The sequence below is a fragment of the Aquila chrysaetos genome, chromosome 2, assembly GCF_900496995.4.
Source record: "Aquila chrysaetos chrysaetos chromosome 2, bAquChr1.4, whole genome shotgun sequence".
Lineage (NCBI taxonomy): Eukaryota > Metazoa > Chordata > Aves > Accipitriformes > Accipitridae > Aquila > Aquila chrysaetos.
In genome coordinates, this window is record NC_044005.1 from 13,137,366 (window position 1) to 13,163,989 (window position 26,624).

At 48.4% G+C, this 26,624-nt stretch overlaps 2 protein-coding genes and 2 long non-coding RNA genes across 5 annotated transcripts in view; 1 reads left to right on the plus strand and 3 right to left on the minus strand.

The window, feature by feature from the left end:
* The window catches only part of RCOR1 (REST corepressor 1), an 89,538-nt gene extending 86,918 nt beyond the window's left edge, over positions 1–2,620 (minus strand). Inside the window, exons 1-2 of one of the 2 annotated variants that reach the window (XM_029997627.2) lie at positions 2,208–2,618; positions 2,046–2,105 (exon numbers count right to left, since the gene is read on the minus strand). In XM_029997627.2, the coding sequence (XP_029853487.1) occupies positions 2,046–2,105; positions 2,208–2,394 (247 nt within the window). In that variant the 5' untranslated portion in view covers positions 2,395–2,618. Of the gene's footprint in view, positions 1–2,045; positions 2,106–2,207 lie in introns of both variants that reach the window. The other variant, XM_029997618.2, reaches the window with a different exon arrangement.
* A 429-nt stretch (positions 2,621–3,049) lies between these two features.
* LOC115350348 (basic salivary proline-rich protein 2-like) lies at positions 3,050–3,808 on the minus strand. The gene has a single exon (XM_030035909.1). It carries the CDS (start codon positions 3,806–3,808, stop codon positions 3,050–3,052), a length of 759 nt encoding a protein of 252 aa, XP_029891769.1.
* Positions 3,809–6,796: 2,988 nt separating this feature from the next.
* LOC115338625 overlaps positions 6,797–26,624 on the minus strand; it is a 39,768-nt gene continuing 19,940 nt past the window's right edge. The window contains exons 2-5 of the long non-coding RNA XR_003922457.2: positions 16,364–16,458; positions 11,079–12,221; positions 8,921–10,317; positions 6,797–7,554 (exon numbers count right to left, since the gene is read on the minus strand). This is a non-coding gene — a long non-coding RNA (uncharacterized LOC115338625). The remainder of the gene's footprint in view (positions 7,555–8,920; positions 10,318–11,078; positions 12,222–16,363; positions 16,459–26,624) is intronic.
* LOC121233154 lies at positions 21,821–25,823 on the plus strand. Its single transcript, XR_005931964.1, has 2 exons — positions 21,821–21,863; positions 24,938–25,823. It is a non-coding gene; the product is annotated as an uncharacterized LOC121233154 (long non-coding RNA).

A 26,624-nucleotide genomic window follows, 5' to 3' on the forward strand; every position in this document is an offset into this window, starting at 1 on the left:
ATTTAACAGTTTCAGTCAAAAGGTCTTAGTGCAGTGCATTAGGCTTATTTACAGTTTTCTTTCTTAAACAGGGAAACAAAAGAGGCATAACAAATAAACACAATGTGGCTATTTAGCCTTTAGGACCAAGAAGGGATCACAAAATTCAGGGAACAATGTTGCATTGCAAAATTATTCCTGGGTAATTTCACAGGCCAGGAAACCAACTCTTCAATAGACGAGCAGACAAACGTTCACCTCAAACTTAACTAAAAAGTATCCTTTTAAGAAAAAAAAAAAAAAAAAAAAAGAAAAAATAGAAAGACCAGTAAAGGAGGATCCAATGCCCATTCAGGTCATCAGAAGACTGATCATTTGCTTCAGGTGAATCTACTAAGAGCTTGCTATATTATACTGTGTACTCAAAAAGAGTGCCTGCTGATGCTGTGTTAGCGTATATATTACTCAGAAAAAAATTTGTTTCTCCACATCACACACGTCCCCCTCCCTTCCACTCCACACAGCACAGAAAGCAATAACCTTTGTATAGGTCACTGTACATCTATAAGTTAAAACCAGAACAATGTATAACTAAGCACATAATAGTGAGGAAGGGGCACATAGTATTTTTTTCCCCTCCATCTATTCTATTAGAGAAATGAATTGCACAAAAGAGTGTAATTCACAGGGGTGACCGAAAAGCCCAAGTATTGTTGTGATACCTGGCTAACAGCCAGCGTGATGCACGTTGTGTGTTACAGAAATGTTGTGTTTGACCTACAGATTGAAAAACAGTGTCAACTGCTGCCTAACTAACAGCTCCCCCCTTCTTCCCCCCCCCCCCCCCCTTTTTCTCCACCTCCCCCCCTCCACCCCTTCCTCCTCCTGGTCAACCAAGAAATGGAGTTCCCATGTGCCAAGACCTTGTATCTTATTTTGTCAAGAAAATGAAGGGGGAAGGAGTAGCAAAAAATGATTCTGTAAATAAATACAAGTAATATTGAACTCAAGGAAAAAATCCTCTTTGCCCTCCCTTCCCCCACGCCAAGACCTTAACAGTTAAGAACAAACATATATATTTAATAATAAAAAAGGTATCCAACACATTAGTGCACAGTCTGAGGACGATCCATGAGAAACCTTTTTCCTGAATCCACACAATAGTAACTCTCAAGATTATTTGATAAGGAGACACAGTGGCTTTCCACACCATTCTTTTTGTTTTAAGGCAAGAGGTGCGGAGGATTCAATTAAGTTTGGGCTGGGCAAAGGGACAACTCCAAACGCTAGTATCTCCAGACAGGAGGAGGGGTTTTCGCTAGCTTCAGCCTCCAGTTACAAAGGAACAATACAAAAAAAAAAAAAAATTGCTTAGATTTCAAACTAAGGAGGTCAACAGCCTGTCTTTCTATACACGGAGATACATCAGTACTAACGTGCTTCCAGCACCTGCCTTTCAGCACAGCCCCAATTCCTTTGTTTGCTCAAAATTTGCTTCCATGCCACTTTAAATTAGCTTACAAAGAACCGCAGCAGAATAGCTGGAATGTGAAACATTTTTTTTTGGAGGGGGGGAGGCGAGCAGCTTCTTAGGAAGAGAGAAAATTAAAATACAGACCCAAGTCGCTTCTAAATACCTTCAAAAAAATTATATTTACAACTTGATGTCTTTTAGTTCCATCCCTACCACTGAGCCCACAGACACATGCGTCCAGGAGGGGATTAAAAAAAAAAAAAAAGAAAGAAAGAAAGAAAAAAAAAAAAACCACCCAACTGCCATCTCCTGCCTCCTCTAGCCCTGCCAGCTTCCCTGTTCCTCCCTGCCTGCAAAGCGCCCTCTGGAAAGCATCGAGACTTCTTTTATCAAACGGGGGGGGCGGGGGGGGGAAGGGGGGGGTCCTTGTTCCTGGTCTGGGTGTTTGGGACTGGAATTAGGGGGGATTATTTTTGGAACCCCCCCCCCGATTAGGGAGTACCCCCCCAGGCTCCTCTCATCGGGGGTCCAAAGCAACGGATGGGGGGGGGGGAGGTAGTCGCCCCCCCCCTAAAAAATAATAAAGACTTACCGGGGTCGAAATCAGGGACCACCGCCTGGTACTGCGGCCCGACCCTCATACCGCCGCCAGCTGAGGGAGGCAGAGGGAGAAGCGTTACCCGCGTGGGCCCGCCCGGCCCCTGACACCCCCCCCCCTCCAGTCACCACACACCGCCACCCCCCCGCTTCTCACCGTGCTCCTCATCGCTGGAGGACCCCGAGCTACCCTCCTCCCAGGAGTTGCCGCTGCTGTTGCCGTTGGGGGCGGCGGATAAACTTTTGCTACCGCCGTTGTTGTTATTATTCGCGCCGGCGGCGTTGTGGTTCCTGCCCCGCCGTTTCCCCGAGACCTCCGGGCCCTTCTCGATCATGGCTGGCATTTAGGGGAGGAAAGGGGGGGAAGGGGGGGGGAGGGGGGAGTGGAGAAGAAGGGGAGGGGGGGGGAATCAGAGTTTAAAAACTGCGGGGGGGGGCCGGGGGAGGCGGGAGCCGGGGCGGGCCGGGCCGGTGCGCGGCGGCAGCGGCACTGCTACATCCCCCACCACGATCGCCCCGAACTTTGAGGCTCATCCCAGCCCTGCGCTGGGACTCCGTTCAACCTGCGCTGCTGCCTGCCACCGGCCCCGCCTCTCCCCGCTCCTGCTCCTTTCCATTGGCTAAACCTACATTTTGGGAGGCTAGCCCGCCTGCCCATTGGACGGCGCTTCCCGTCCATCGTGGCGGCCCGGCGCTTCCGTTTGCTGGGTTAGGTGGAGGCGTATCGCCGGGCCGTACGTGTGAGGGCTCCGCGATCTCTCCGCCCAGCGATACCTCTCCTCCGAGGGCTGCGCCGGAGCGGAGCCGGGGAGAGGCGGGTTCGCACGCCCCCGCCGGAGCGGAGCGGAGCGGCGCTCCCCGGCCCGGCCCGGCCCGCGGAGGGGTCTGCGGCGGGGTTCGCCGCCCACGCTGTGGACTCAGCCCCCCGGACGACTGTAGCTAGGGACTACTTTCCCTCTCTTCCCCCCCCCCCCCCGCCCCCCCCCCCGCGGCGGAAGGTTATGGCGTGGTTTGAATGGGATTCCATACAAAGCCCCCGTTGCCCGGGGGCCGGGGCTGGGGGGGCGGTTGGCGCCGGGGTTCTGCGGGCGACCCAGTCGGGACGGCCCCCGCCGGCGGGGGCGGCTGGTCCGCGGAGGTGGGGGGGGGCGAAGAAGAAGAGAGTCCTCCGAGGGGTTGGGGGAGCCCAGCGGCCGGGAGTGCCCTGAGGTGGGGGGGCGGGGGGCTGGGAGCGGCGCTGAGGGTGCGGGACAGCCTCGGGGGCGGGGGGAGTTCCCGATTCCCGGGAGCGGAGCCCCGAGGGGATGGGCGCAGCCAGCCGGGAGGCAGGCACCGCACGGACGGGGCCCCCGGGCCGCTGCCCAGAGCAGGATCGGGCCCCGTCAGCGCGGTGCTGCCGGCTTCCCCCCGGAGGCAGAGCCGCCCGCCGGGGCGTCTCGCATTCGGGAGGAGCCGCTGAAGCCCTTGCCCCGGGCTGCAGCGGTGGTCGCCCGGAGGTCCTCGCAAGTAACTCCTGAGCCCCCCCCCCCCCCCCGCCTTCTCCTGGAGGGCTCTCCTGCCGAGTCGAGATCCGCTCTTCGGGCCCAGCGTGAGCCACGGACCCCACGGCCCAAATTTCCACAGCTCGCGCCTTGCCGGCGAGGCGCGTGGCTCTCCCCGAGCGGCCTCGGCGTCGTGGCCGTGGGGGGGCTCGGGCCGCGGTGGAGCCCCTTCAGCCTGCGAAGGCCTGGCACGGCACGGGAACCCTCCTCCCCGCATGGCTGCCGTCGTGAGATCGGGCTTTCGGGGCCGGGGACGGCATCGTCCCGCGCGTTTGTGCCTTCCCCGAGCCTAACGCGGGAGCGTGGGTACCGCCCCGCCGTCAGCCTCCAACGGCGGCGCTCCCAAAAACCGGGAAGGAGCCTGGGCGAGGGGCGAGGGAAGGAAACAAAAGGGGAAGTGAGACCACTTTTCCTTTCCTCGTGGCACGAGGCTCCCGGCCGGCCGGCAAAGCCCTGTACGCTGCAGGGGAGGAATTGCGGGGGGGGGGGGGGGGGGACGGGGGCAGCAGCTCCAGACCCGTCCTGGCGAAAATGGGCAACAAAAGTACACAAACTGCTCGCTTTTATTCGCGACTTGAACTGTACAGCAGGGTGAGGGAAAACAATACATAATCATGGAAAGCAGCTTGTGGGGTGTGTCTTCCATTTTCATTCAAATCAACTTCTGTAGCAAGTTTTCTTTTTATTGGCCCGTGCAATTAAAAGTGCGATTTGACTAGCAGCGGTTATCTCATATCAGAAAAACTGTCCCCAGCCACTCCCCTCCTCCCTCTGCCATTTTAATCCAAGAGAATTTGCACAGGGGGAGGGGGAAAGAGCTGCTGAGGGAGAGCTACGGTCTCTAGTACTGGGCTTACCATTCCTTTTCTATATTGTGCTTAAGATGATCAAAATTATTTTGCTTCTGGGTAGTAGTTTGGAAGGGGTCCTTGATTTTCATGCGCTATTTGCTCCATTAAAATTAGGGAAAGAAATTACCTTTTTTAAATGCATGGTAGTTACTTTCAGCATACTGACTTCTTTACAATATTTACTTTCCCCTCTATACTCAGTATATGTGTTGTGTGTATATACTGACAGATGCATAACCAGTTTTCTTCATGTACGCATGCATGTACCTGTGAATATTTATTCACCACAGTTACTTATTTACAGCCAAAAAATAAGTTTATTTACACTGCATAAAAATAACTTTGTCTAGCTCACAAAACTAAATTTTATGACAGTGACTCTTGATTCCACACTCTTTAAAAATATCAGTTCTAAATCGGGAATAATTAGCGATGCTCTTAAACCCCAGCACTGACAGCCACAAATACTTCCCAGTGCAAAGTGTATTAGTTCTTTAGCGCAGAATACATTTTCATGATAGACAGGAATGCAAACATGGCAGAGTGTTCATTACCCTTCTCCACGCTCCAGTATTTCTACTCCAGAAATGCAAGGGCAGGAAGGGAACACCTGATTTTTCATTAAAAATGAGCTTGAGTGAAATTGAAAAGGTTTTTCCATCTGCTTTGTAGGTCCAAGCCGGGGGGAAAAAAAAAAAATCTTGCCCAAGAATTAGGCTGAAGCACACCTGAGTATTCAACTTGAACTTGAGCCTAAGACCGCAGATGAGCTTACACGGAGACACGTGTGTATGGCTTTGCAAATTGAGGCCTAATTTTGGTCTTCCTTCACTTCCTCTCCCTCCCTCCACCTCTCTTCATAGCTGTTACCCACTTAGGCCCCGGGATTAAAATTTAAGTCAATCACCTAAAATATTTATAACACAATTTCACTCTCTTAAACCGTCGAAACGACATTTACCGCTGGCACTTCACAACTGTTTGCCTTTCCTGAAGCTGTGGCCCCGGCCCTGCCCCTCCCGGGAGCGGGGTTGAGCAGCACCGTCCCGTCCCGTCCCGTCCCGTCCCGTCCCGTCCCGTCCCGTCCCGTCAGAGCGGGCTGGAGGAGCCCCACGTCCCCTGCGGCCCCAGCTCTGCTTGGCAGCGCCGTGAGGGATGCCACCGTGCCGAAGCCATCCCCTGGGACGGCGGGGCACGTTCTGCCATTCCCGCCCCCTCACGGGGCCGCTCCTTATCCCCAGCAGAAGATGAGGAGACGGCCAGGAGCGGATGGGTGCCTGCCTTCTCCCTCGGGCCAAGGGGTGCGCGGGCGCGCGCCGCGCACGTGTGCCTGTCCCCAGAGCAGGAAGTCTCGGGGCTGTCGCCGTCACAGCCGGCTGGCGACTGTCACAGCTGTTGGCCCGGGCCAACAACACCCTCTTCAACCCCGTCAGGGCTGCTTTCCCAAACCTTTCTGCGGAAATTCATGGGCCCCGAACATAACGTCTCCGGTGCCGATGGAGCTTTTTGTTTCTAGCCATTGAGAAATTTTTGTGTGTGTGTTTGTTTCCTTAACAGTGGCGTTGGGTTTCTTTCTGCTTAGGCTAAAAGCCTGAAGTTTTGAGAGTGTCCCAACAGAGCGCTACAGATTTTGGTGGTGTTCTTGAAGGAAACTTTGAAAAATTCTTTTCTGGCCATAAAGAAAACTCTTCGCAGGGTGTAGGCGAGTGTGTACACAGAGACTGTATGCAAAATACAGAATTGTATTTTCTTTTTCAGCAGCAACAGTGAATGCACTTTTTGCAGCCTCTGACTACTGCAAATGCCAAGAGAGCAACAAATTCTACTCTGGCTCACGCCGCTTGCTCTGAAGATACCGACGTTAAAACTTTGTTATTTTTAAGTTCCGCAAGGTGGGACAGATGAGGAGGAAACCCCCAGAGAACTAAGAGAGACTCTGGTGGGCACAGAGTCTTGTTTACGTGGATCAATACTTCATTTAGACACGTTAGGCCATGATCCTACATGTGGCTGCGCACACCCTGCTAAGGCTCATCAAGCCATGTGAAGGATCAGGAGGAGTTTCTTGTACAATCTGTAGCAGACTGAGTCACATAAATCAAGGGTAGCATTTTTCCTAGCTCCTGAGCTTGACTGCAACTTCTGGACATTACTGTAACGTAATGGTTAACCTGTTCAGCTGTTTAGATATCAGAGCAAAAGGTGGGGGGGGGGCAAAGCCTTTTCCTTATAAAGATGGTGTCACTGTTGTGTGTTTGCTGTAGCCTAACAGGTTGCACCAGGCAGGACTGTCTTTTTAAATAATTTCTTGAAATTTGGTTACCTTTGTCAAGGGAAAGGCACCTCCTAGAAGCCAACTTTTAAATGAAAACTTTTTATTGTCATTAACCCTGTCAGTCCCACAAGTAAAATACAGATGAAACAGAAATGCAGCCAGGATGCCCAACAACTAAGCAGCCTTCATTCCCCAGACGAAAAGCAAAGCATCTTCTGCCTCTTTCTTGGTCTCCTCCCTGCCCAGGTGAGTGTTCCGTGCCTTTCCCCAGGACAGCAATGCTCACTGCGCATCCCTGGGGCTGCTGGTTCTTGCAACAAAGGGTTACAAGAGCTAAAACCCTTCCTGTTTGCCCGAGTTGTAAAAAACGGCTCTCACCTCCTGCGTGTTGTATTTTCCTTTAAAACAGACATACTAAAAATGCTTACCCCAGTGAGAATGTCCCTGTGTGTTTACACAAGTGTGTATATATATATGTATGTATGTATATACACACACATATATTTGGTTACTAGTAGTAGAAGGGAAAATTAATCACAATCTAGACTGATTGTTTTTAATACTGAAAGGCTATTAATCAGGAAAGTGTTACCCTTTGAACAAGATGTTTATACAGTCAACACTATGGGTTGTTTTTTTTTCCCTGGTGCTAAGCTGCCTGCTAAAGCAGAGCGGAAATCGGGTTTATAATCTCTTACATTAGAACTTCGTGCTCCAAGTTTGACAACAATTTTGGCTGGAATTTGGAAGGAATGTAGGGGAGTTGATGCCTGGCTTGCTTTGGTTTCAAGGGGACTTAGGTGTTCAAACCCCAAATCTCTGGAAGCATTTAGATGCCTAAAAGACATAAACAGACATCACATGCAAATTTCAAAAACACCTCCTTCTGCTGAAAAAATCCCAAGGGGCATCTAATTTCATTTTAATGTAGCTAAAAGACCTTAAAAATCTGTCCCTAAAGCTCCTGCACTCCTTTGGAAATTTGTCCTTGGAGCCTTTCAGCCTGAAAGCTGCTTTTAGAGAAGGAATAATACTGCAAATTTTAATCCAAACTTTCATTTCCCACTGGAGAGAACGGCTCATATCCTGTAGTGAGTGGGAGGCCAGCGGAAAAAATACGGGGAGGACCGTGGTGGGAGTGCGAGGGTGCAGAGAGGCAGCTGGGGTTGGATCAGCGGGGGCAGGCAGGAGAAGGGCTGCTGGCAGCTGCGGGGTGAGCATGGTGGGACCAGGGGAGCCGCAGCGGCAGGGGAACCCTGTCTTGGCCTGGAGCGGGGCTCCTGGCTGGCCCAGAGGGGAGGCACTAAGAGCTGGCCCTGGGAGGAAGGAGAGGATGGGACTGAAATCCTGCGCAGGCACAGGCTGGCGATGCCAGGCAGAGCAGCGGGACAAACACATGATGCCTTGGTGTGGGCAGAGTTGCAGAGAACACCCCACCTATCCCAGCAAAGCGTGAACGCAGACCCCAGTGGGTTTGTTTCAGCCTCCGTGCTAGGAGCTATTTCACAGCTTGTGAAGCTGAGGGGAACAGGAGTCACCCATCTGTACATGCTGCTATGAGCATCCCCTCAGCAGGGATTTGGCTCCCGGGGCATATGGCCTTCCCCGCCACCCCATGTTGCTCCCACTGGACTCCCCTCTCTCCTTTTCCTCCTGGGAGCTTCTCTCAGCTAATTAAATTTCAGGCTGTTGAGGAGCCCTGTTCCCCCTTAGCTCCCCCACCTCCCCAGCCGGGGGGCTCTGGAGCGGGGGCACCCCCCGGCAGACAGCACCCAGAGCAGGCAGCCCCCCTTTGCCCCCCACCCTGCACCCCTGAGCAGCCCTAAAGAAGGGCTCAGGAGAGGAAAGTGGGAAGGGACAGCAGTGAGAGGGGGTGAGACAGGAGCTAGGCTCTGGTGCCATTAACCCCTCCATAGCTGGTGCCTTCTCACAGAAACCAAGCCTCATATGAGGTGGGACAGACACCATTCCCTTCCTGAGGATGAGGAAGAGGCACGCAGCAAAATCAGAGTAGAAAGCCTCAGATAGCTGATGGGTTTGCTCCACTCAGTTCTGTGTTTAAATAAAAAAATCTCTGCATCAGAAGAGAAACACAAGGTGTGAAGAGATTCATCACTCCTTAAAAAAAACAAATGGGGAAAAAAGATTTCCTTTTCAGGAGCCACTTCATCGTAGGGACAATTGCAGCTAGCACTGCACTTACCTGGGAAGATAACACTCTCTTTTTATAAACTTCTTTCATTTCACTCCTCTCCATCATCACCATCTCGGCAGCGGGGCAGCCAGCACGCAATGCTAAAGTCTGTGAGGGGAGACAGAGAGGCAGGGGACAGCTGCCATCGTTTTCAGGGTGGCCAGGAGTCCAATAACTTAATTTTTCTCACAGGAGATTTCAAACAAGAAATGTACACAATCCCTTCAGTGAGCTCTTGGTCACAAGACCTAATGGGACAAAGATTGGATGCTGTACATTAAGAGATCCAGGGCTTTAACAGCAGATATTAATTTTAAGAGCTTTGCAAGGAATACAATCCTTTGCACTTCAGCATTTAAATCAATCTCCTTTTTTTTTTTTTTGAGTGAGGGAGGAAGCTTTCCCCAGGAGCAGCTACTTGTACAGTGCTGTGGTGTTACCTTTGAAGGATGCTGGTAGTGGCAAGGCTAACGGACTACAAGAAGCATCAGCCAGATCCAGCAGGACAACTCCTCTATGCGAGACCCTCCACGGTGGCAGATTTCCAGCGGCCCATGTCGTTGCAGTCCACTGGTGGGAGCAGAAAAGGCAGCCCAGAGAGAGGTGTCCCACCTTTGCAACCTGGCAGGCAAGCCCCCTGCCTGCACGCTCCCACGGAGGCACGCTGGCGTCCGGGGCTCCAGCAGAAACCCTGCAGCAAAGTCCCTCAGCCAGGCAGTCTCCTGCCTCCCTGAAGGTCCTTTTCACTTGCCTTGCTGCTATTGTAATCCCAGCAATGGGGAGGAGAGGTCCAGCTGAGAGGCAGCTGCTTGCTCCTGAAATCCTACCAAAAAATCCCCAGTTTGACTTTCTGCCAACACAACTCCCTTTACTCCACCATTCAGCCCAATCTCTTCCCATGACATAGCATGATCTTAGGGAAATTCAGCCAGGGGTATCCTACAGGGCCTCTAACCACTGGCATTCCCATGGGAAAGGGAACTGTTAGAAATTCATCTGAAATTGCCCTCAAAAAGCGTAGTCATAGGTCCAAGAAAACTTTTGTAAGAGAGTAAAAATGTATAGGTTGGTATGTCTATACACACACGTGGGAGTAGAGAAAGTCGTCTTATTCACATCCTTCTGACGAACATGGGGATCACTCTGCTGAAATCCCTGGAAATCCCCTTTGTTGTAAAACCAGTACAAGAAGGCTCAGGCCCAGTGTTTCCATGAACACACCCCTAAGGCATAGCACAACTCATCAGGACTCTAGTGCCAACCTTTGATTTTACACTCTCTCTTCCATTCATTCCAAATATAATCTGGAAATCTCAAATGCTAGCAATCTCAGGGGGGAGGAGAGAGAAATCAAAGTGAGTTCCTCACTACTATTTGTCTAAGGAAAACCTGCAACACATGAAAACCTGCAAAAGAAAAGAAAAAAAAAATCAAAGAAACTTCAATTTGACATCAAGTGAGGGATTAATCACCGGCTTAAAGAAACAATTTTAGAAAATGCCATAACCTAGTACCTCTTAAAATCACAATTAAAAAAAGAGCTACATTCCTATCTGCCCCGGGCTTTTCCCTTATTAAACACCAAAAGGACCAAATACAGATGCATTTCCCCTGCCCTCCCCACCAGCACTGAGCACAGGGGATGGATGGTGTTTCTCAGTGGACAACTTGTTGGTACACTGTCACAGCCACTGCACCGCTGGCATTCATCTGAGGACACCAGAAACCCTGCACCAAACTCCCAGTCATCAGATCAATTCTTTGTACTGTGGTCTTCCTCTTCTCAGTTACATCAGCGTAAATGTAGAGTTTAGACTGATCTGAACCTGCTCAGAGGCACTGGAAGGCTCTGGATTAATATCAAGCACAGGCATCTGCTTCCTGCTGTTTCTGTGCCTGTGGTATCAATAGTGATTTTGAAAATGATTATTTCCGTACAGGCTATAATGACTTAGAAGGAACAGTTACAGCCTGTTGTGCAAATGTGAACAATACTCGCTTTTTTAAACGTGGATTTTTCATACGACAGGAACTAATGGCCCTTTCAGAGCAGTTATGGTCTATCTTGTCAATTTGGTTTCTATTCATGCACGCTAAGTGAATTTTTATAGCCGAACTAGGAGTCCTTAAAAATGGGCCTTATACTGGAAATGCAGATGTGACTTACTGTGAGTTGTGCTAGGAGAGCATCCCTGCCCCTGGGGAGCCAGAGCCAGTAAATCAGAATTCCCTTTCTCCATGCACATAACATGACTCGCAGGCACTCTTTCATCTGCACTGAGAGGCAGGAAGAAGAGGCAGAATTAGCCCCTCATTACAATAATGTTTCTCACACTTTCTCCAGCTACTCTCTGCAGGCATTGGTAGAGGGGCCCCGGCTGCCAGAAATGCTGAACACCGACATCTCCAGTTAAAAGAAATCAGAGCAGGGTGCTCAGCGGCTCTGAAAATCAGACCCAGAGAGCTTTAAACAAAGGCTTTTATACTATGATGAAAAAAAAAAAAGACAGACTCACCTTAACTTTACTCTTTACTGTGAGAGCTTTGTTGTGAAAGAAGATTGTATATTTTCCAGACTATCTGATTTCTCTTATGGCTTCCCCGCTATAAACTGTACTGCATACATACTCACATCAATACATTTACCTGCCTGCTTCACAGCTGGAAAGAAAATGAAGCCATCTCAATCATCTTCACATTCAGCAATAGAGAAAACTGACTCTTTTCCCCACTCAATGCCAATTAAAATGTGAAGTGTAGATAATCTGATCTCCACTAGATATTCCAGTCACCTCCATTGTACAGAGTGGATTCACCTCCTTACTCAGTGGCAACCTGAACCTTTTCTAAGACTGGAAAGAGCAAGAGCATAGAAGCTATACAATCTTATTACTTATTTATTTAAAATTATGTAGCCGTGCCTTCCTTCATCTCTTGGCTCCTTACCCAAAACCTGTGTAATGAGCAACATCACAGGACCTGACCATCAGCAGGCACGACAGCACCACTGAAATGAATGCATTTATACTGATTTACGGCAGCTGAAGATCTGCTACAGCACATCCAGGGAATACCTACCTCTCCAGAGAAAAGATACACTTCTGAGAATATCTTCCCAAGATATTTCTCTCAGATCCCATGCCATAGTGGAGTAGAAGCCATCCCCACCCCAGCTTCTCCTTCTGTCTCCATTGCTGCACCAAGTGCCTAACCACCTTGTCCTCATCACAGAGGCTCTCGTCTGAAAAGGCGTGGAGCCAAACCTGGCACGAACCGATCAGATATGTACAAAGGAAAATCTTGACAGCATCTGTGAACAGAGTTTAAGAGAAAGGAACAAAATAATACCACATATGTTAACAGATTGAAATGGTAGCTATGGTGACCATGGACAGACAAAGAACAAACCATTTTGACTGAATTCAGCCAATTCCTTCTGACAACAAACTGCAAGTATAAAGCAAACTTTTAAAAATCCCTAATGAAATCATTATAACAAATCCATTTGGCTCTGTTTGGCTTGTTTGCTTTTTAAATTTCAGTTGCAGCTATTACATTAAACCTATTAATCATTGATGTAGACAAATACTTTCCACAGACTAAAAATGGGGATTTTCTCCCTGTAAAAAAAAAAAAATTTTCATTGTTTGTATTTTCAAAAAAAAAAAAAAAGGTTATTGTAAAATGACAGGCATTCATAATTCAGTGCATTTTCTTGTGCATGAGAACGTGTCTGGGTTTTGTAGAATAAAGGCTTGTTTATAAAAGTTGGATTACTTTCCCTATCCTGATATGCAGTGTAGCTATGAAAAATTACTGTCCTGTTTATTGTGCACTACAGTGTCAAACGTCTCAGCATCTCTTTCCTCCAGTGTGCCCACCATTTTTTTCAGCCCTACAGAGGAGCTGACACTCAGCACTCTCCCATCCAGGGCTGGCCAGTTGTCCCTAAGGCAACTGAGCCGAGGACAACATGGGAGAGCACAAAGCTGAGCCATCGAAGGATGGAAAAGCTGAGAACCAGCGCTGGAAATACGCAGGCAGGAGATGGGGAGGATTACTCCAGTGCCAGCACAGCATAAGGCTGCTCAAAGTGATGCGCAGCTGCTTGTTTGCTTGCAAACTCCCACCCCAAGAGGCTCGCAGGGACCGGAGGAGGCTCCACAGTGAATGTCGCGATGGAGACTCCAGCACATCACCTGCTGTGGAGCATCCCAGGCACACCGCGACGGAGACCCCACTGCCTGTGGCCGCTCGGATTTAGCCTGGAGACTGCTTCGGTACAACCAAAATGAATGATGCTGCTCCTGCACCCCCTCCCTCCACCCAGCCACACTCACTGGGTGTAGTTTCAGAGCACAACACGAAATCTTACTTCTACCCTGTAGAAAAGCTGCTGTCATTTCACTGAGTGAGTGCTTAATAGTTAACTTGGTGTGTTCAGTACCTTCTGCAAACTGTAAAATTCATAACAATATAGATTTGCAATGTAGCTGTACTTTTGATGCTCCAGGAGCAGCAACTTCAAATTTCTGTAGTGCACCGACACTCTCAACTCTACCCTCACATTTTCATCTGCTGAAGTTCATCGTTCTTTAAAGAACAAAAAAAAAACCCCAAAAACAAACTAGCACAGAAGTGCCCACCATTCAAACATCGCTGTCTTTAGCTGTCTGCTGATCGAGGCTCTTCTGTAAATTGAATTAAGTTCCCAGCTATGCCATCGCTGCCTGCATGACAAGGGGCACTTCACCAGCTTGCTCTGTTCTTCCGCTCCCCATTTGCTAAAATGGGACCAGGCCTTTCACTTCTGCCTAGCGTGGCCCTTCCCTGTATTCTCCACCCACTCGCTTTGCTTTCGCTCTTGCCAGCGCAGAGGGCAGGTCCTTTGGGACTCTTCCTTACTCCGCGTGGGTACCTCAAGAGTAGAGCTGAGCGAGGGTGAGCATGTGTGCTCCCTGTCTTTTGTAAAGAGGTGGCCAGAGGAATAAGCATTCAGTCCCACACAGCCTCACCTGCGCAAGCTGTTTGCTTTCACTGTGGCTCGAGTGCAGCAGCAGCACGTGGAGGGGGGGAGGAGGAAAAAAAAATAGCACTTTTTCTTTCGGTATTGCCTGGAAACAGTAAAGAAACGCTTACTTTGATTTTATGTGCAGTAAACCCTCACTAGATGGCTCCTTACAGCAAGTAAATATATTCCCCACAGAAAGAACACTGAGGTGGCATAATCTGTGCGAGAGCGGAGATAGCATGATGGTAACTGGGCTTTATTGCTGGCTGAGCGTTTTGCATGGAAAAGCAGTATATAACACAGCTGTGGGTGGGTGAGCAAGTGAGCATTAACACGAATTACGAATGACACCGCTCTGCGACTTGTGAACTGTGAGTCAGATGGGCCCGGGCGTCTCAGGCACATCAAAAATGCCACTTGCCCTTTTCTGTAGGTTTTTAAGTTAATCTGTTTCACATTCAACTTTCTAATTCAGAAAGCAGAACGGGGCTGCGGTCGAGGGTACCAGCAGTGGAGATCCTGGGGGGAAACAGCTGATCCCAGCTGCCGAGGCAATAGATGGTATTAAGGCTGAAACACCAAATGTCATGCAAGCGCTCCTAAAACAAAGAAGCGACACTCACTTCTGAAATGCCCCCTCTACCATCACAAGAACACGTTATTTATAATGTGCGTATTGGCAGGATGTTCTGGGCAGAAGAACAAAAAGAAATGAGCTGTCATCTGCAGTTAACCTCTCATTCATACATCACTGCGTGCACTCGGTGGTTCAAGGTTATTCAAGTTGATTGTGCCCTCATTAATGAGCAGTGTTAATTGGTGTCTATCCCGCATCGAGATAAACATGTATATTACTTGTTAAAAGTACTGCAGGCTGTGAAGGAGCTGTATGATATACAAACGGATACAGGAACTACAGGGAGAGACTGCGTTGCGAAATGCTAGGTCTGATTTAAATCCACCAGCGATTTCCATCTGGGCAGCCCACGTCCCTGCGAGACGGCCCGGCGCTGACTCGAGGGCCGGGTGACTTCTGCTGGCAGAGCTCTGCCGCCGTCCCCCCGGCTCCCCACGCCGGCTCTTGCCGCACGCCTGAGCGCTCTGCCTACAGCCCACGTTTCGAGGTGGATCAGCAGTGATTTTAGTTTCCCTTAAACCACCAGGCTGTAAGCTCTGGCCATCAGCAGCTCACAGGCGATTTCACCGTCCGTGCGGCAGGGCAAGCAGCCGCAAGAGGAGGTGTTGTCCATCCCCATATAAACTGCCCCTGCTCAGGAGTCAGCGGCAGGGCAGCTAGGTCGGCTCCTGGTCTCCCTGTCAGCTGCCCTAATGGCTTTATCCAGCCTCTTCCCTCTCGCTTTTCCCTCTGCCCACGTGCTGGCGCGGTGCTAACTCGGAATGAGCTCAAGTACATGGATCTACCAGTCTCAGCTCTCCTGGTGAGTGACAGAAAACAAGGGCTGAATCAGTGGCAAACTTGCACATCATGAAAAGACCTTTTATTTTTTTCCTGTCAGCTGCTGAAAATCAGCACAGACAAATACCCTGAACCAGGTCACAATCAACACACAACATTGATGAAAATATACGGATTAGAGAATTACGGCAATTACATTAAATAACCTACTGGAATATTATAAATGCTCAAAAGAAGAGAGTCACATGTCTCATAAACAAGCACAAGCCATGCCAGACCGATGCAAGAATTTACTAATAAAGTATTATTTGATCACCTAATTAACGGAGCTGTTATCTCCCCATAACACCTCGGGGCTTAGAGCTTTTAGACCGTTAAACATTTTGTCTCATAATTTAAAAAAAGTAGCACCCAACAGACTTTTCTTTCCTTAGTAGCATTCCCTTGAAATGCGGTTGTTTACTTCAGGCCTTGAAGGCCAGATTAACAGCGGAGATTGTTTGCTTTAAATTAAACACACAAATTTTATTGTCGTTGCTTCTGCCACTAACAAGCTATTTAATAAATGTCAAAGTGGCAAAGCTCACCAACTGCAAAAGTGAAAGGGTCAAATCACTGAATGCAGAAATAATATTGAGATTTTTCTCTTTTCCCATGAAATGTACTTGCAGCAGGCAACATTAAAGTGCTTCCAACTTTCATAATAACCAGGAGGAGCAGCTCATGAGTCAACCCAAGGAGGAAATATGTCATCACCCAGTGAGTCTTCGACACATGCAAAACCACTGATGTGTCTAAGGCATCCAGGGAGGAATTTTTATAATATTGGTTGTAGTCAGCAGTTTATTGCCATAGTCCTGGGTGTGGGCAGGTATCTCAGTGACTGAGACATTGATTGCCCCGACACCGCTAAGCATTTCACACCATGGCTCTCATGCTCCTCCTTTTCAAAACAGGAAAGAGACAAGACGGGGGTTTTTTTGATAGCTGCTGGAAAGACCCAACTAAGTCCTCACGGTTGTACCTTGAGTTCCTCTCCATCCTCCATATCGTGCTCGCAGCACCAAGGAAAGGGTAGGGCTCTTATCTCAGGTTTCTGGAGTTCCAGCCCTTCTGCAACTGAATGAAAACAAACAGAAAGAAAAAAATAATCAGCTTCATACGTTTTCTTGCCTGTGTAAATTATGCATCATGCTCATTATAGGAAAAAGGAAGACGCAGATTTGGAAATCAGTTGTGGGTTCCTCCATTTTTCTTACAATCATGGAAGTGTTACAGCTGTATACACAGGGGACTTTCTTTTTTTCATGCAGCTTTACACCAAAATAAAGGCCTCAGTTGTTCTAGTTGGTGATTAGGCTCAATGCTATGCCTCTGGGACTGGGAAGCACGGGGACTCAGAGGAACAGAAAACTTAATGAGATCTTTATTTGAAAAAGGGAAAAATTTTCAAAATGTTTTCAGACATCACAGGAGGGATTTAGAGGCTCTTCCCTCCTTGGGAAGATGCAGCTCTTCCAGGTGAAAAAATTACAACCCGTGTCTGCCGAGCAGCAGCCTCTCACCAAAGGTTCCCTGGCCCTCCAAGCCCACAGCTGAGCTGCGATGCACATAATTTCTCACTGGCTAAAATAAAGTTGTCTACCCTTTTACTAGCTCTTTTTACTAATATGGCTCGTACTGGCATGTCTCCCTGCAGGACGCAGGATGCACAGTGGGATCACTCAGAAACCAATCTTTAGTTGCACAACAAGCAAGAAAGACAAGGAATACAGCCAGTGAATTTGCTTACACTCACCTTGGAGTGGAGCTTGCAAGTGGCTTGTGAACCAGGCTTAGGAGGCCCCTATTTTGGACAGGCTCCTGTAGCCAGGTCTGACCGAAGAACATCAGAGCTCAAAATGGAAAATGCTGCCCCAGGGGCCGAAGGGCCAGGGACCCTGCCCAGCAGGAGCAGATGGAAAATACTGTTCTCTGGAAATATCTTTAGGTGTTGTGGGGTTTTGGTTTTTTTTCAAATTTGAATATTTTATGTAACCGAATAAATAAAACCAAAACCCAAGCTCAGAACTGCTTACAGAGCAACTGGGCAGCTGGCAGCGTGTCGGTGCGGTTGGTCGGTGACTCCCCACCGTCACCCCGAGGCAGAGCCTCCCGCTGCTGCCGGGTCTGGGACACTGACCCAGGGAAAACACCACAGAGGCCACAAACCCCGGAGCCAGCTGGCCCAGCACTGGAGCCATGGCCCAGCACTGGAGCCATGGCCCAGCCCCAGCTCCAAAGCAGCTCAGCTAACAGCATCCCCTGCATCCCGGGACCCTGCCATCGCCGTTGCTGGGACACAGCACTTCCAGCGCTGAGGCATCTTGTTTGGTAGGGCCACCCATGGGCATCTATTGAAGATGACCCTACGGCCAGCTCTGTCTACACTAGGAGGTAAAGGCATGATGGTAAAAGCTACTGGATATCTTATTTTACCCCAGTTCAGATGTCCCTAAATGAGTGAGCTCTGCCTGGTGCTTCCAAGTGCACTCAAGCCTGCACATAAAAGAGGACAAGCAAAATAATAACGTTGCGCAACGCTGAGAGTAATAGAAGTGGTCACCTACTGTATCGGGGCTGCTAAGAAGCTCTTTTGAGTAAATGAAACACAGAGCGCAAGAAAAATGCACACATCATATATGATAGTGTCTCCTGGGCTGCCTTATACCAAGATGAGGAAGAAAAAATTACCCATGCAAAGCCCACATCATCTGTAATCTGCAACGCGTTTGGACAGAGAGAGGCCAGCCTTAACACAAAACACATGTGTTTGGCTTTAAACCCAGCATCACTGGGGCTCAGCCAGCCTGTGTGCCATCCCGCCTGTCCTGGATTCAGCGTTTCTCTCTGTGTTCGCAGCTGAATCACTCTCGCACCAGCAGCATCACCGTGGGCAGCGTTCCCTCTCCGGGGCGGGCGAGTGGCGAGACCTCCAACCCAGCTCTGCTTGAGCCGGCAGCGGCACAGGATCTCTTCCAGGACACCATGTCAGACTTCTGCAGGGCCTTGTGCAACTTTTTTTTTTTCCTTAATCCCAAATTAAAACTTAAGCTTCAAAGCCATAGATCTAGGGGGGTCGCTTCATGCGGATACTGTATTTCCTGGAACAGATCCTTTAATTTTGTGGTGAGCCGGAGTTGAAGACATTTGTATTCAAATCCTTATTTAGGCTCTAATGCTCTGTAGTATTGGATATAAGGATTTTAGACTGGAAATGGCACTCTTGACTTTACTATCACCCCAAACAGACAATCAAAATCTAAGCTGCTATTTCTTTTCCAGCCTTCTTATGCTGTTTCCAAGACTCTCCCAGAAATTGTAATTATTCTGCCACATCTACTCTACTAATAAAATTTATTCTGCTCTGTGTTTTTTCCCCCCATTTTCTACTCAAGTCTTACACCATCAAATAAAACCAAGGTTTTCATTTGTGAAGTAGTTATCAGCTGCTCAGGTTTTACTTACAGCTCTTTGAGCAGGCTACAGGGATGCTAGATAGGTAGAAATGTAACTTAACAGCATATACAGTGGTGCAACCTCCAAGCATCATTTTGTGTAGGATGTCCCATAGTAGCCCTATCCTTTTAGGGTTTTTTTATGCTTGCTGGTGATAAAAGTAGTGGTTCGAATGATTTTGCTGGATGTTAGAAATAGTCATGATCTAGTTGATGTTCATGTCACTCATGCCAGCTCACCTCACTGTTTGCAATCCTGTCTGTTGTAATCTCAGTGGGCCCTCGTACAACAGCCCTCACTTAGGGATCTCTCAGGGCTTTACAAGCTCACACTAGGCTGTTGTGTGCCAGCTAAAAACCACAGAGATGTACATCACTGGGCTGTTACAGAGGCAAGGGCAGAAGGGACCTGAACGTTCCAGCCCCGGCACATGACCGCATCCCTCTAAACGCTGACTGTAACTTCCTTCAAAGGATCGAGTGCATTTCAATTCTCAACTTTGCACAAAAGATATGTTGAATGTGCACAAAAGATTTGTTTGAATCTCAGTTTATTCCCAGATTTGCTCATCTTTTTTTGCTGGTGGCTTTAGGAGCAGCAGCTTTTGTAAGCTATCCAGCAAAGGATTCGTTCTCAAGCATACCTTCTGTGCAGGTGTGCCTTTGGTGTCCATGGGGTGCCGTGCACCTCCTCCGCTCTCAAGTGCGCATGTTTTTTCCCCAAATGCTTGCATCTGAGCTGGGATGCACGGGCAGAGCCTCCCACTCACAAACACTTAATTCCCAGGCCTGGCGCCTGGGAGAGTTTTGTTTCATAGGCTGGTATTGCCCTTGCTGTTGGAAAAAAACCCAAACCCACATTAACGATGAGCTGGAAATTGGCTGTATGTTTCCTTTGCAGCAAACAGGGACTCCAAAAAATTGGAGAGGGGGGAAGAAATCAAATGTCATTCCCAAAAGGCAATGGACAACAGCCATTTACATAGTCTTACATTCCCTCATCCAAAAACAATAACAAACACCCCCAAATCAATAAACCAGACAAGCCCATTCAATGCTTTCAGATCTGGGGAATACTGCAAAAAGTAGTTAAGAATAATTTTTCATATTCTCAGCATGTGGATGTGCACTGCTTTGGTAGCAGCTTTCCGTGAGCGCTCCAGCTAACAAGCTTGCCACAGAATGATCTTTGAGTAGTGAATTTAAAAGGAGTGCTAGAAAATATTCCCCAGAAGACAATTTGGAATAACTAATCATAAAAAAAAATACACTGGACACCTAATTTAGGAGCTCTGATCATCCCTTTAGCAGGTAGAAATATAAGACTTCATCTGCTTGTCCAGTCAGAACAAATGTGTGTAACTCACAGCTAACCACTCGGTAAGTTATTGCTCACCAGTATCATGTGCTGAAAGTCAGGGTGTGCTTGCAGAAAAGTCATAAGTGAGAAAGAGCGTGTGTGTGTCAGGGGGTTCCCTTGAGTAAATTATTTACTATGAATTACTTACTCAGCCCTAGATTTTAATTGATAATTTTTCCCTTGATGTGATCCATATAAAGGAAATGTTAGCATTAACCAAAGCTAATCCACGGCGCAGTTGGGAAGGGGATTATTTTGCCAATGATTACTTTCTTTAAACATGGAATTGTGATCAAAGCAATATGGTTCTGATTTTTTCCTCTATTTTTAGCTTTGTAGTATGGTTCTTCTTAATAGTAAGTTACCACTGTAAGCATGCTGTGAATTTCCAATATAGCAAAGCTTTAATAATTTGCAGCCATAATTGTTCCTGCTTCAGTCTCCAATTCAATTTGGTGTGGAATTCCCATCTCCCAACACAAAGCTTAACTCGACGGTATCTGTGTGAGACAGACTATGAAACTAGTCTGGTATAATGGACTTCATTAAGGGATAAGCAAATTATTTTCATCTGTAATCTATTTTAAATGGAAAAAGGGGCTTTTGAATAAATATTTTTCCTTCAAAAGTTATTAATTTCTTTGGGAAAAGGGGGATGGTTGTTGTTGCTCGTTTTTTCTTTGTTTTTATAAAAGGTTTGAAAATTATTTTTCTGGTTGAATTATTTCTTCAGTTGAAATAACAAATATTTAAGCCAGGAACAGAAACAGCATCTTTTTATTTTACTGAAGAGTCAGACTGTGCTAGGAGCTTTCACTTTTTTGCCTGCCCAGCTGTAACCTCTTCTGATGCTAAAAGCCGGGCTCCTGGGCTGCCACGACGAGCATCACCCACCTCCAGACCTCAGTGGCCATTTGTCTGCCTAAGTGCAGATGTGGTAGCCTTGAACCATTTTTTACTCAGCCCTCCAAGTAGCGAGCTAGCACAGATAGCTGTTTCTAAGAGGCAGCCTGCATTGGCACAAGACCCATTAACCCTAACCTGAACCGCATACACGCACAGGCTAATAACAGGTTGGTGGAGAGTCTTATTCAAGCCCTGCACATGAGAGTAAATTACTCCCTTGATGAATAAAAGCCATTACTTAGTATTTAGCATCATAGCAAGAAGCCTCTTCGGCCTGTTCCTAACAGAGATGTTACAGTTAATTTAGTGTAAAATTATCACCTGCTGTACAATAAAACAACAAACTGCAGTCAAATAATCTCTTAATAAATGAAAATGTGTAATAAACTGTGTCAGCTCCGCAGAGATTTGGCAAGGCTGAATACCCTAAAGGTACCAATCCAAACAAATTCACTATACAATATATGTCCTGTGTCATTTCTGGTTCTTATCAGAGATGATTCATCTGGGAATCCTTGGCTCTGAGTTTTACCTCTAAAGGCCAGGCAGTTATTACAATGATATAATTTCTGCCACATTAATTAAATATAATGCCTGTAAGCCCCTTTATAGGGGTCTATAAATTCGTTGTAAACATATGCTGCAGATGGGCATACGTAATCTACAAAATGTAACAAACATTCAGTCAACTTCCTCTTCATTGCAGAGCAGGGAGAGAGGTCAAACGATCGCCATGCCAAAAAAACCACAAACACCCAAAGGTAAGCCTAACGCCGCTTCTGCCACACGTTAGAAATATACGTATATATGGACAGAAACCCGGGTCTCTGTCAGAGGCAGCGCAAGCACAGGGCACGTGAGCCGGCTGCAGCAGGCAGGAGGACAAGCGGCTGCTCCCGCTGCCTGCGGGCTGCCCGCTCCAACCTTGGTGTACGTGGACGGTGAAGGCACCCCACGTCACTGCAGTTCAGCACGGTTCCTCTGCTCTCTTCTTCTGACTGCAGGAGAGCAGCGGATACGTTAGGTGTTGCTAAAAATCGATCTTGCGCTGATTTGCTGGGGATTCAAATGCTCCCCCTACTCGGAATGAAAAAAAAAATAAGAGGGGGAAACAAAAGGGAAAACAAAGCCAAGCAAACAAAAGCTGGGTAACGCTTTTTGCAGTCAGCCAGACCCAGACTTAGAGTAGCTTGTCTGAGCTCCAGGCTATGCAGAAATAACAGACTTTCTGCTGCATTGTACGAGAAAGTTAAGGAGGAGCTTCCCCAGCCCCGTGCTGCCCTAGCAAGAAGGCGGCAGGGTGCTCAGCGGGCAGGAGCAGCAGAGGTGCTGCTCGCCCAGAAGTCCAACCCACCCTTTTAGAAACCACAAAGAGACCTTCAGGCTTTGCTTTTCCGTGCCCTGACCCCACGCTGGCTGCTTTAGCGAGCGCCAGGAGCTTGGTGCCCCTCAGCCGTGCCGGTGAGAGGCTGTTCGCTGGCGTGCGGAGCAAGTTGTCTTCTCCTGGAGTTCACCCAGGGCACGTCTCCAGAGCCGCTGGCTCCCGGCCTCTGTTCTTGAAGAGAGCCCGAGGGAGGTCTGCAGCACAGGCCGTTCGCACTTTTGTGCTGTACTTGTTCTTGTTTTGTTTCACACAGTTCACAAGGCAAGAGCAAGGGACAGCCGGTGACAGCTGAAAATGATGTAGGGTCAGGGCAGGACACAGCAGGATGCAGCTACCTAGCAGAAATTTCAGACACAGATCACCATCAGGAGCCTTTTTTTTCCCAGAAACACTAGTCAAATTGTGAAAAACTGAAAAATTACTTTTGTTTGTGGGCAGTGTCTCCCGTATAGGTGTTTCTGATCCCATTCCCACTAACGCAGCAAACCCCATGCCGTATAATAGAGTCCAACTAGAATAAGGGCTTCACTGGGGACAAACTGAAAGCTGACTGGCACCCCATGCCAGCCCACTGAAGGGCTGCACGTGGTGCGGGTCAGCACTGAATTCAGTCCTTTGTGTTAGGCATCCATCCGCTAGCCCCTTTATAATGCAGCTCTCGCTGGTATGAACAACCTTGCTCCATCAATATGTCCAACCTCAGTCCAGTACCATGGGCAGCAGGAATGACCCTTCCAGTTTACTGGCTCACACCTATCTTCCAAACCGTTGATGGTGTCTTTACACAGGGAATTGTGCCCCAAAACTGCTTAGGACCCCACCTCTCCCCGGTGCCTTCTGCTGAAGAGCTACGGAGCAATTTCTCTCAGGCTTTCAGGATGGGCAAGGAGGCTGTGCTGATGCATAAAATTGGCTGGGCATCTGGAGGCAAAACAGCACTATTCCAGACCCTACCTCCAGCAAGACAGCTGGCATGTCTTTGTCCGTTGAAGTTCCTGGCTAGCAGGTTGACGTGACACCACTGGAGACCCATAAGAGGTTTGGGTGCTGCTACAGGGCTGGGTGTAACCACTGCATGGGTGTGAGTGGGGAAGAAGGTCCAGGAGCCCATCGGGTAACCACATCAACTGCCCTATAGCTCTTATGGGGCACGTATCATACTAGGCAGCACTAAAGGTGGAACAAGTCTCTCACATCGCTGATACACCCCTCCTGTTGTTAAACTGAAGGTGCCCTACGGCAAGTGGCTGTTTTCCAAAGACGGGACCACCCAACCCATGGCAGATGCTGGGCTTCTGAGCCCTGAGGGCCTCCATGAGCAGGCCTGGAGGCATCGGTTCATTCACTTCACACTGTCACGATGGCAAAGCACACATCCAACACAGCTTGCCCCTGTATTCTCTCTAAAAGGCTGAGACCGGTCATTTAAGAACAGGAAATTAAAATGACAACTGGAGGACACATCTCCTCCACCCAGCTCCCTCCCTGGGAAACTCCATTCCCATATAAACATCCTCTATCGTTAACCTTTCTGGACAATGTCCTCCCCAAGCAAGGAGAGCAGAGCCTTTTCTTCAAACTGAGTTAAGATGAGCAAAAGGTAAATACAGCATTTTTCCTCAATTACATCAAGCATTTTTAACAGATGGGATTATCAGGACATGCCAGCACCTTCTGGTAGCAGGAGGGGGCTGTGCAGCAGTGGGGCTGGTGGCTCCTGACCTCTGCCCTGCCAGGGGGTCCCAGCTTTGCCAGAGGTGGGCAGCCCAGGCATGCTTCTGCTATGGGGGGGCCAGCTGGTATCCAAGGTGGCCTCAGAGGCAAACTGAAATGTAAAATGCTCCGCGCTTCAAGTCAATGCTAAGGTTTTCCTCGCTTTTAAGGATGCTTTTGACCAAAATGGTGAAAGATTCACTATTTTGAGCAGTTTAACAGCCGCGCCTCACAGCGCAGCCCGCGTCCTATCATACTGCCCCATGGCCGCCTGTGCTCGCAAAGGTAACAACAAAAATAAAAACAAGCAGCGTGGTGAAAATCTTTTCCCTTTTTTTCCCTTATAAGGCCAGGAGCAGTCTATATATCCATTTTTATTCATCCACTGTTTGAGAGGCATCCTGCCTGGCCGGCCACCAGTTCTCAGAGCCAGAGCAAAGAAAGTGGCCCGAGTCACCTCCAGCAGGTCTCGCTCGAAGAAACGCCATCTGAAGAAGTGGAGAAAGGGAACTGGATAGTCAAAGGCTGAACATAATCCTCCAGCCTTTAGTTATAAAATGGACGGGGAAGCACTCTCCCAACACCAATACGGGCCGGGCTGAGGGCAGCACCGATGCCACTGCAGCGAGGCGGCGGGCTCTGCCCCAGCTCCCATGCCAGCACAGCAGCTGGGCCCAGGGAGGTAATCCCTGTAGCTTCTTCAAATGTTTTGCAACGCTGGGTGGGTTTTTTCTTCAGGTCTCATCTCGCAAATGCAAGTGTGATAACCGAGCTTTCCATAAACATCATGCTCCCAGGAAAAGCCAGAGAACAACCCAAGCGTAACCTTGCAGTTCAAACCCATAACGTACAGAAGAGGACTTGGAAGTGTGTTTTGGCCTTTACAAATTCTTTTCATTCTAAAGATGGAGGAGAAGAGTGAAGCAAGTGTGTCTTTGGTATAATGATTCCTGACCAGAAAACCGGAGAGGTCTTTGGGCACCCGGGAGGGGACCCTGACACCCCGTGAGCGGCTGTGCTCTTTGCTTGGCTGCGCAGATTTGCATAGGGGAGATATCTATAGCTGCTTCTCCTCTGGCAGATGAAAACCGACAAGTCCATTGTCTGTATCTGACACAAAGTAGAAGTTGCCAATAACGGGATGTTATAGAAAACCTTGTCATTTCCGAGACAGGCCGAGCCTGACTCGGGCTGATACCTCCAGCCAAGGGCGGCCGATACGACACCGGGATCCGGCCACCGAGACACCGCACTAATCAAAAGGACATCACAGCGGCGAGACTATTGATCCAGCTCGCTTTGTGGTCCCCGACTGATGTCTGACAGGAAGCGCTGCCTGCGAACCCATCCACCACAACACGGGAAACAAAAACGTTAAAAGTGAAGCCAACAGGCAGAGCCGAGGGCGAGACTGCTGCTGGCCACCGCTCCCGGCTCGCACCCGTGGGTAGCGGAGGTCGGGGACCCACCGGCTCGTCACTCTGATCACAGGCTCGGTCCTTACGGGCGGCAGGGCTATATCTACATCCCCACATCCTTCCAGCCCTCTGCGTCTGGCTGCTAAAACAGTTAAACCACCCAACCCGGTATGGTTTCAGTTTATCACATATCACGTACAACCCTCTTGGTGCTTGCTCTGTCTGATGATGTTTGCTTCCCTCAAAAGGTCACCCTATAAAAAATACCTAATTCGGCTGGGGGAGGGAGTTTGGTATTTTTTCTGGGGTTTGGGGGTGGTTTGTTTTTCACCAAGCAAAATCACTTTGGCCTCCTACAGTTGGATGGAGAGAAGGGAGGGGATCAGTGTGATCCAGAGTCCTGAACTGCTGTTAAAGGCAGAAAAGGAGGGACTGTAGTTTCCTTATTGCATCCCAGAAGGGCCACACTGTCTGTAAGACCAGTGACCGTACGATTTGGCTGTATGATCTTACTCTGTCAATGAAAGGGACAAACCACCACATGCACTTGCGTTCTTGCTGCTGTCACCAGGGTGCCCACTGAGTCTCCCCTTCCAAACAAGATCTCCAGCCTCAGCATGTCCCTTTCTTTGTATTATGAAAATGGCTATTAATATGATTATTATTGCTACCAGCACTTCAGTTTGATGTGAAACTAAATACCTGGTTTTGTACTGAACCACAGCATTAAGGTTTTTAATTAAACTTAATTAAAATTGAATAAAAATAGAAGAAAAGTTCAAAACAAAGTGGTGTTTGAAATTTTTAGAAAAGCAGAAGACTGTTCAGCTTTAATTTTCTTTAGCTTTCAGCCATTTCAATGTAATTGAATTTTTGTGTTTTTTGTGGAAGAAACCCAGCCACTCCAGTTATGAGCTGTAAAGCTAAGAAAAATAAACAAGAAAAGTTTCACTTAGCCTTTATCTGTTGCCAAATCAGACTGTGCCTTTTGCCTGAAGCAGTTATAT

Bases quoted from the DNA above. Each gene is read 5' to 3' on its own strand.
- LOC115350348 (XM_030035909.1), bottom strand. From the start codon at position 3,808: ATGCGGGGAGGAGGGTTCCCGTGCCGTGCCAGGCCTTCGCAGGCTGAA.